Raw genomic sequence first — 9,127 nt, forward strand, 5'->3', positions numbered from 1 at the left:
TTTTCTGTGGTGTTGAAGTTTCAGAGTAAAGCAACTGTATTAGAAACTGAAATGTTCAACCGCACATACCTGGAGTTGATAACGGAGGCATTGCATGCGAAATGCTAAAGGATGCGTGTCCACAGAATCATAAAGGACTGCATAGGCGCATATGTAAACACATTACGCACGGTCACAAACGCTTAGGCAAGAAACTGGACATACCCTGTTGATCAAAATAATACTCTTATCATCTATCAAGAAACTGACAGACCATAAGAACACACCCGCAGGCGCTTGACTTTGTGTTGACATTTACTGTGGGCAGCATGCTTTACGTTAATCTCTAATGTGATTAGGGTGAATTTCAATTAGAGTGAATGATGGATTTGATGGTGGTCCAAAAACATTTTTAGAAACCGATTAATTAAAGAAGTGACGTAAAATAGTGTTTTATTTTTTTCTTGTTATTATTTTTTTATTGACAGAACATAATAATCGTTTTCATTGTGCAGATATTGATATTGTATTTAAGTTTGTGTTAAGGTGTTCAGAGACGATTCGTTTTATAACAGTAATTGTGGGTATGAACTAATTGTGCTTTTCTTTTTCAGTTAATGTACAACGCAATAAGCACTTTTCCTCAAGACAGGCACTTCTTTTGTAGTTTGATTTGTTTATACAGAAGAGGTACATCATATTTAGTGTATGTATATAAGCGCTTTTCCATTCAAGGCTCAAAAAGCGTTTTTCTTTATGCATAACGCCGGTCAAATGCACCCGATACAGTACCGGAAAATACCTGATAGTCATGACAGATTGTAAACCATCCACTATAACTTTTCAATAAATACAGATAGCACTCAAAAACACCTGAATATTTGTTCACTTCAGTAGTATTGTGCACAGGTATTTGGTACCCAGTCTGTGGACAAGAACAATATAAACAACACCATTAAACCTGGCAAGACTGTCAGTCGCCATCATAGACGATCTTTATGGCAGTGTCCTGTTCCTTTCCGGAGTTGTTGATATCTGGATCTGGTGTCAGAGAAAACAAACTGCCATTAACTTTAAGGACCCACTCAGCGATTCTTTGGTTCGTATAATATTCCTCATCCGGTGAGCGTTGGGTTTCGTGTTCGTTTTCCAAGCCCTCCTCTGCATTTTCACTCACAGATTCGGTTTCAACGGCAGAATCGTTGGAAGACGATGGCTTCTGTCTAGTTTTCACGCTGCTGTCGGTATCGAGTTTGCTTTTATCAGTCTGGCTACTACTGGTGTGGCTCTGGCCAGGAGTGTGTTTTTTTGCTGACGGTGGGAGAGGATGAGCATAACGCGATTGTTTCACATTGGCCCTTTTAATTACGCGCACATGTGAGGTGATGCCAGCCTTATCTGTCTTGCCGTTTTTCAAACTCTCAATAGCAGGTTTGACAATCGGATTGTAAAGGAAGTATTGTGATCTGGCATCCTTTTGAAGATGCCAGTCTTGTCTAGGCGACCTGTTGAGAACGTTTTCCTGGTCAGGGCTCGTTCTGTATTGTTTGGATTCCGGTCTTGCTCTGGATACTTGACGCTGTGAACCACGCCTTGTTGCGCAAATGGCTGCACTGGTGAAGATTTTGGACACCTTGATCGGAGGTAAAATCACGTTTTCAGACAACTCCCCGCTGCTGTTTCGTCGCTGTGTGGAAATCGGGGATATTTTCACCATCAAAGGACTGGATCTCGTAAAAAGCCCTCTAGCCTTGACCAATTTCCCACAGGATCTCGGAGTTCCGACAGTTATACCCCCCGGATCGGGAATGTGCATAACTGGCATGGGTTTCCATCCCCTCCCGATGTTTTGAACATTCATGGCTGAAGCGTTTTCAAGGTCCGCTTCACTGACGTCTAACCTGATCACGTTGTTGCAATTTTCTCTATTAGTCTCAAGCCAGGCCTGTTTCATATGTTTAAACCGCAGAGACGTCTTCATCGTCATATCCTTTTTAAAGTTGGTCAGTGCTTTTGTTTTCCTACTGCGTTTATGTTATAAACTTGCTCATAGCTGCCTTATGGTACCGTATGATTATACCAGTTCCAAATGAGTGCAGTGTTTCTCTCCATTCCCTCTCCTATATACAGCACCTGTGGGTTAACGCCTCTTTTCTAGTCAGTTGCAGCCCTTTAGCGTCAAGGCAAGGTGATCAGTCACAATACCCGCCCTCTTTCTCGTTAACCATTGAATTCCCATACAGTTACAGAACGTCAATTGTTCTGCTTTACGCACCGTTGCTTTGAATGTATGACAGCAGTCGACTCTGTACCACACAATACAACACAGTTGCGGGACAGATTTGGTGTTCATTAAAGCGTTGCTCTACAAGCTCCTAGAAACGGGAGTTTAATTTTGATAATGTATCAGCTTACCACTGTCCTCTACATACGTACTACAGCCAACTGGAATGCAATACAGTAAGGTTTGTTCCCGTTTGAACAATCACACCCATTTTGTTCTGTGTAGAATGCAGTTGGAAATGTATATATTTTTTCCCTAGTTGTGGCTAATGTCTGAAACGTCAAAATAACATTCACAATTATGAGTACTGAATTTATTTATTGTGCCATTCATTGAGATGTGGTTACATTTAACTGCAATGTGAAACACAGACAAGTTTGGCTTAACATTGAACCTACTGGATCCTGGGCTATATTGCCAATTGCTGTCAAATTGTGATGGGAATTGGTGCAGCCATTCTTGAGCATTCCGTAGTTCTTAAGGGCTTTAGAATCTAGGTCTCCGTGACAATGTATACTGGATCACAAGTTCTGGCTTCTAATTGGTTCTGCTAATGTGAGGACCCAATGTTAGGAAGGTAGAAATTTAACCTAATAATTCCTGCTATTAACCATTATTTCCCCTAGTTTTCAGAGGTTATAGACACAAAAGAAGCAAATGACACGCCATAACAGTTACAATTCTGTTCCTTTATGAAGTAAATCAAAAATATTGTAGATTGTATTTCTTTCAAAGTAAATCTTCCAACAGAAGCAGTGTTTTATACAAGTAAAAATGAAGTTTCTTGAAGAAACAATCAACCAATATTAGTATTATAATTGGTTTTTCCAACACGGCCGAAACAAAACCAAGGACAGACTTTAAAGTGTGGTATCAATGTTACATCACTGCTTTAATGTATCCCCTAGGCAGTGGAATTAATATACTTCAAGTGCTTTTCAAAATACTTCATATGAATTAAGAAAAACAACCACCACACAGCTTGAATCCAATAGCGGCCCTTAAATAAATCAGTACCAAGAGTTATCGAACAACAGTCAGGTTACTGATGTCCATATTCAAGTCCGTTTTGGACGGGTATACAACTTTGAGACTGCCGTCTGTGTCCACGATTCGAACCTGCTGCACTGTGAGTTCAGGAGAGGCTTCCTTCTCTGCATTCTCATTGGCTGCCGGCTCTGAAGCTGTTTCACCATTGGCTGGATCCGTTTCGAGGTCTAACGACGCTTCTTCCTTGTGGTCGAAGGTAAATTTATTAAGCTCAGCCATTTTCTGTTTGGGGAAAAATAAAAAAAGGGGAGAGCGAAGTTATCTAGTTATCAATCCAGATTTACTTAGCTGCATATTTTAAGGCGATACATTTTATTGCTGTTCTGTGATATTTTATAGCGTCGTTTATGGATTTGTAGTGTTGTCACATGCTCAAGTTTCAGATACACAATGGAAAATAATTAAAAAACAACTAACTACAGTCCCGCATGGAAAAAATGTCATCCTATTTTTCCCAGAGTGCAATTTTGAGTGGAGTTTTTCACCCTTGACCTCTTTACAGGTCTATGTTGGTTTACTGAAAATGACATTCTCTCACATTATCTCCAAATATATATATTTTTTTTAATCTTCATATTGCAGGTCATGCTTTTAGCCTGTTTCTGTCATTGGCTAGGCTCCAAGCTACTCCTGTGTCAATATAAAGGGCCCTCCTCACATTACAGCTCTGGCCTTCGTTACTCTTGGATCAGGCTCACAACTGTCTCAGATACCACTGTTTAAAACATGATCCCATTGCTCATGTTTACTTTGGGGATTTGTCAGCCTTCATGCTTTGGAAAATTGACAACTGCCTTGTTTATATAACAAATCTGATTAAGACCTGTCACATCAAAGTTTAAAAAAAAAAAAAAAAAAAAACACACCGAGTCATTTCTTATGTGATTGATGGACTTAAATGTTTAAATTCGCTGTACAAGCAATCCAAGCTATGAATAAGGCTGCTGCTAACAGGGCAAACTCTGAGCCTTAAACACAGGGAAAATAAATAAGCAAAATATCTCACCACAATCAGCGAGTCCATCACATCTTTGCAGACCTGCAGACTGGTTGAACTGGTCACCTCCACGAACAACTCACTGGTTGACTTTCTCATCTACTTAACAGGAAACAAACTTGTCTTTACACTCTTTAAAATTAAGACAGTACTAAGGTGCAGCACCAACTGACAGTGCTGTACACTAAAATATAATTCCTTGGCACTCAGGAAGCAAAACCAAAACACAAAATAAAACAACCTGATTACATCTGTAGAAACACGTCAAAGGGGAGTATGTTGAAGTTGAGACTGCACCTAGAATATTATGTTCAATTCTGGTCATTTCCCTTAGAGAAATGAGCTATTACAATAGATTGAGAGAACTGAATCTATTTATCCTAGAACAAAGAATTATAGGGGGGATATAAATCGTAGTCTTTAATCTTAAAAGGAGTTTAAAAAGTTAATCCTAGCCAATACATGAAGTGCAACGCAGAAGCTAGGACTAAAGGACACTGTTGGAAATTTGAGACAGACTGGAAAGAGGGTAGGAGATACTGCTTTACTCAGAGAGTGCCTAGAGTATGGAAGGGGTTACCTAGCCATGTTGTTGATGCTGAATCATTGGGATCCTTGATATTTATTTTTTTTAGATCACAGATGGTTCCTAGGAACTGGACAAGCACTGATGGGTTGAATGTCCTCTCCTCTAGTTATTTTGTTCCTAAATGATTTTGGAGCCCCAAATTAGCAGGATTTAACAAACCATGAAACTGGATTTCATTGAGAAATAAACCGCCCAACACAAAGCATGTTTATTCTTGGTCAACAACCATGACCTTGTTAAGCCTTCACACAGGAACAGACACACGAGCCAAACCTCTTCTTGTGAATTATGCAAGTCAACACTCTTTAATAACCTCTTCAATGAGCAGCACCATGTCTTTACTGTGAAGCAACAACATTTAATATGCAATTGCTGCATGAACCCAGTAACTTAATGTAGCATCCCATCTCCCACCCTCTCTACACCTTGATTTCTATACAGTATAGCACCAAATAAATTTTTTTTTTTTACAGCTTAACAGCTATTCAGATAAAGCTGCCCCTACCTTAGTCTTCTCACTGTTTGTGATTGGTGGAAAAGAGATCACATGATCCTCGGCATCAACCACACAAGGGTAGTTTTCCTTGTCATCCAGTAACTGCAGGTACCTGGAGGATTATGGGAAATCAAACTGGAATTAGTGCTGGAGTTAGTGGCATTTACAAAAAGCTTCAGACACACACAGGGACTAAGACTACCTTATCATTCCTAATAAATTAGAAAGGCTTCCTGTAAAATGGTCAATATTAATGTTTGCAGGATATATTGTGTGTGTGTCTGCAGCACCTGTGATTGTTGCATTTACTTTTATTTGTATACTCCTATCTCCTATCCCGATTGTGCCTAGGGCAACAGCTTTGGAAAGATGTACTCACTTGTGAAGGCCCGACACGTTTTGTCTTTTTCTCTGTTTTCTCTGCTCCTCAGCCTCCAACTGCAGCTGTCTGACCAAGTCTGCCGCCTTTATCTCCTTGCGACCCAGTGGGATGATCTAACAGTGAACACCAGGGGGGCGGGTGAGAGGAGAAAGGGGGTAGGTGGATCCTGAGACTCTCTTTCTTACAAACAGAGATTAGAGAAAGTCAGCCATTACACTGTCAGCAGGGAGTAGAGGCACCAAGTGCAGTCAGGGTGATACCGTGGTGTTTCAATAATGGTTCTGCCATTCCTCATCAACATCAGATTCCTTAAGAGAAGTTACAGAAGAAATCTGTGGTCTTGGAAGCACCTACCAACCAACCTGACAGATCTGTTGCCTTGCCCACTGTGAATGGAACTTGCAACAGGGAGATGCAGCTTGTATATATCACAGATATGCATTTCGAGGAATGATTTTTGGGGGTGGGCAATAAAAGCAGGGTTAATTGAGTATATATACCATTGTGATCACATGTAGTGTTTGAGTTCACAAGGCAACTGGACTACTTAAACAAATGCTCAATTTCCACCTGTAACAGCACAGTCTTTTTCTCAGCTTGCCAACAGACACAGTAGCAATCCACAGCGCGATCCGAAACGCACGGTCTTCATTTATTATTAAGACTGCCTGTGACGTGATGGTTCCATGTGCCTAATTAAACCAGGGATTCAGAAACAAGATTCTTTACAAAGTTGGAAACTAGCCCCGCCACAGCCATCAATAATGCAGTCTTAAACCTCCTGGATTACTATTGCTGAATATGCAGACATAGTTGGTGTGCAAAAAAGTGAAACCAAAAAAGTGAAACAAAGAGGCTAAATATAGATAATCTGAGACAGGTTGGCACCCTTCCCATTGACGTCATTTATATACATTGAAAATACAAGGGGAGGGTTTCCATAGCTATAATATATGTATGCTTTCTGAGAATGTTTACATTTGGTCACTGAACTCCATGATTAGTCATTGCATTTGAGAAACGCATGCATTTAGAAAGATTTTTAAGCATAGATTATTTTGTTGCTGTTAAAATATAACCTGAAGTTTATACTTCAGTTCAGATAATGAACATGTATATTAATACCATATATTCTTAATCTACAACATTAAATTTGTGACCCTACTGTTATACAAACCTTGCCGTGCCATACAGTAAATGTCATACCTTCAGTGTTTTGGGGGATCTGGCATCATACAGCAGGGGTCCCTTTACAAGCTGCAGGTCGTGGGTGGCAATGGTTGCCTTTGTTCTCTTTTCACAGATTTCATCATGGAGCTTTATCTAAAAAAAAAGACAACGATATTTCATTAAATGAAGTCTGCCCTCTAGTGGTGAAACAGATATTTTTTTAGCTGGGTGGTATTTTTCTATTGAAACAGATGCATATTTCTTGTCTAGAAACAGTTGTGTATACACGGTATTCCCTATAAATGGCATCCCTGTTCTGTGATATAAAAGCTGCTTCTCCACGTCAGCTCCAGTCATGACGAGCAACTCGGCTGGCTTGACACTTCAACAGGGAGGCAACGCAAAGTCAAAAATTGCTGCACATTCCATGACTTGAAGGAAATAGAGGCGGGGAAGCAATGTGGCATCGCCCTGGTGGCTCTACAACCTACAGACCACCCCTGTACTGGAAACAACCCTGAACTACAAAGTGTGTACTTTATTACCTGCGCGGTGAGGAATCTTTTCAATGCATTTCCTGATTTCAGGTTCATCCCTTTGACAACGCAGCAGACAATGTACGGCCGCACTTCTTTCACCAGGGTGGTCACTTTGACAGTGACTGCAGTGGGGCTATCTGACACATGCAAGACCCTGACCACCATTCTGTTTAAATCTTCCTCCTCCTCCTCCTCCTCCTTCCTGTTCTTTTGACGCTTATCTGGCCTTTTCTTTTTCTCCTTCTCTCTGGAGTCGTCTTTTTCTCCAGAGTCCTTCTTCCCCTTCCCCTTGCCCCTGCCGCCCGCTCTGAGATAGTCCAGGACAGATTTGGTCTGACAGCCGTTCACCATCTTCTCCAGGCGTTTGTCTTTCAGCTTGTTCCCTCGAAAGTTGATCTCCTTCAGCTTGGAACAGTCTGCCAGCTCTGAGGGGATCTCTGTGAGCTTGTTGTTTGAAAGATCTAAATTCTGGGAAAGACAAAAAAAGGTGTTAAAAGTCAATAAGAAAATACAAAACACCCACGGCAGGTTTGATAGACCCCCGAACGAAATTGAGCACTGGAGCATGCTTCAAACACACTGTGAAATTGAATTGAAATTGTATTGTTAAAAAACCCTGTTGGATGTCCAGTGTGTTTATACCAGCAGCAGCCAGATGTCAGAAATTCGTTTACAGTTTATGTAGGTGCCAGCTCCTGCATAGCCTGCATTGACCTGTAGCGGCCGCTGCAACAGCATCAGCACCTCAGCAAAATCGACTGCAGCTCGGGTAAAGCAATGCAAACAATTGGACAATGGTGTTTTAGCACTGCGCCTTGCTTTAACTTGTTAGCAATGACTGGCTAGCTGTTTTCTGTACGTCACAAACGTCGTTCGCTGACACGGCGTGGAGATTTGCGTTCACCCGCATGGCGTATATTTAGTACCTTGAGAGCAGAAAGGTTGCTTATCTCTCTGCTAATGTCTGCAATCGCATTCTCGTTGGCTACGATGGTACTGAGAAGCTCGAGGTCGTCGGAGAAGAAATCAGCCGGGAAGGCTGAAATCTCGTTTTTGGAGATGTTGATAATTGCCAACTTGACGCACTTGCTCAGGCCGGTGGGTAACGCTTTGATTTGATTACAGCTGACGTTGAGTGTGTTCAGATCGCAGAGCTGGGATATCTCTTCGGGCAGTGCCTGTAGCTCATTGACAGACACGTCCAACACTTTCAAGCTCTTCAAACTCCCGACAGCTCTGGGTATCTCGGAAAGTTTATTCCTGCACAGGAGGAGACTCTGCAGGTGAATCAAATTGCCAATCCCTGCGTCTATCTCCCTCAAGCTGGGGCTCTGGCTGATTTCCAGATAGTTAAGGAGTGTGAGCGAATATATTTTGGGGTTTAGGCTGCTGGTTTGTTGTATTTTCTTGTCAGTAAGTTGCCCTTGCAGTACGAGCTCCCGCCTCTTCTCCTTCTCTGCTTTTTCAATCTTTTCAGCCCACAAGGCACTCCAATCTCCATCACCAGCCTCCATACTGCCGTAGAATGAAGAGAAAAGACCGCAAACCCCGGAAGGGGAACGTAACTACTTCCTGTAAAAACTAAGCATCAGCCAAATTGTAACTTACTTTTTTTTTTTTTTTAATTTTGCTTCCCCGTTT

At 41.4% G+C, this 9,127-nt stretch overlaps 1 protein-coding gene across 1 annotated transcript; it reads right to left on the minus strand.

Moving 5' to 3' along the window:
- Positions 1 to 2,931: 2,931 nt before the first annotated feature.
- LOC117963582 (leucine-rich repeat-containing protein 47-like) lies at positions 2,932 to 9,041 on the minus strand. The gene is made up of 7 exons (XM_034904221.2): positions 8,413 to 9,041; positions 7,493 to 7,954; positions 6,984 to 7,100; positions 5,775 to 5,890; positions 5,405 to 5,507; positions 4,320 to 4,409; positions 2,932 to 3,535 (listed from the first exon to the last, which is right to left on the minus strand). Exons 1-7 carry the CDS (start codon positions 8,998 to 9,000, stop codon positions 3,287 to 3,289), a joined length of 1,725 nt encoding a protein of 574 aa, XP_034760112.2. The 5' UTR covers positions 9,001 to 9,041; the 3' UTR covers positions 2,932 to 3,286.
- Positions 9,042 to 9,127: the final 86 nt, after the last annotated feature.

Source organism: Acipenser ruthenus, chromosome 27, assembly GCF_902713425.1.
Source record: "Acipenser ruthenus chromosome 27, fAciRut3.2 maternal haplotype, whole genome shotgun sequence".
Classification (NCBI taxonomy): Eukaryota; Metazoa; Chordata; class Actinopteri; order Acipenseriformes; family Acipenseridae; genus Acipenser; species Acipenser ruthenus.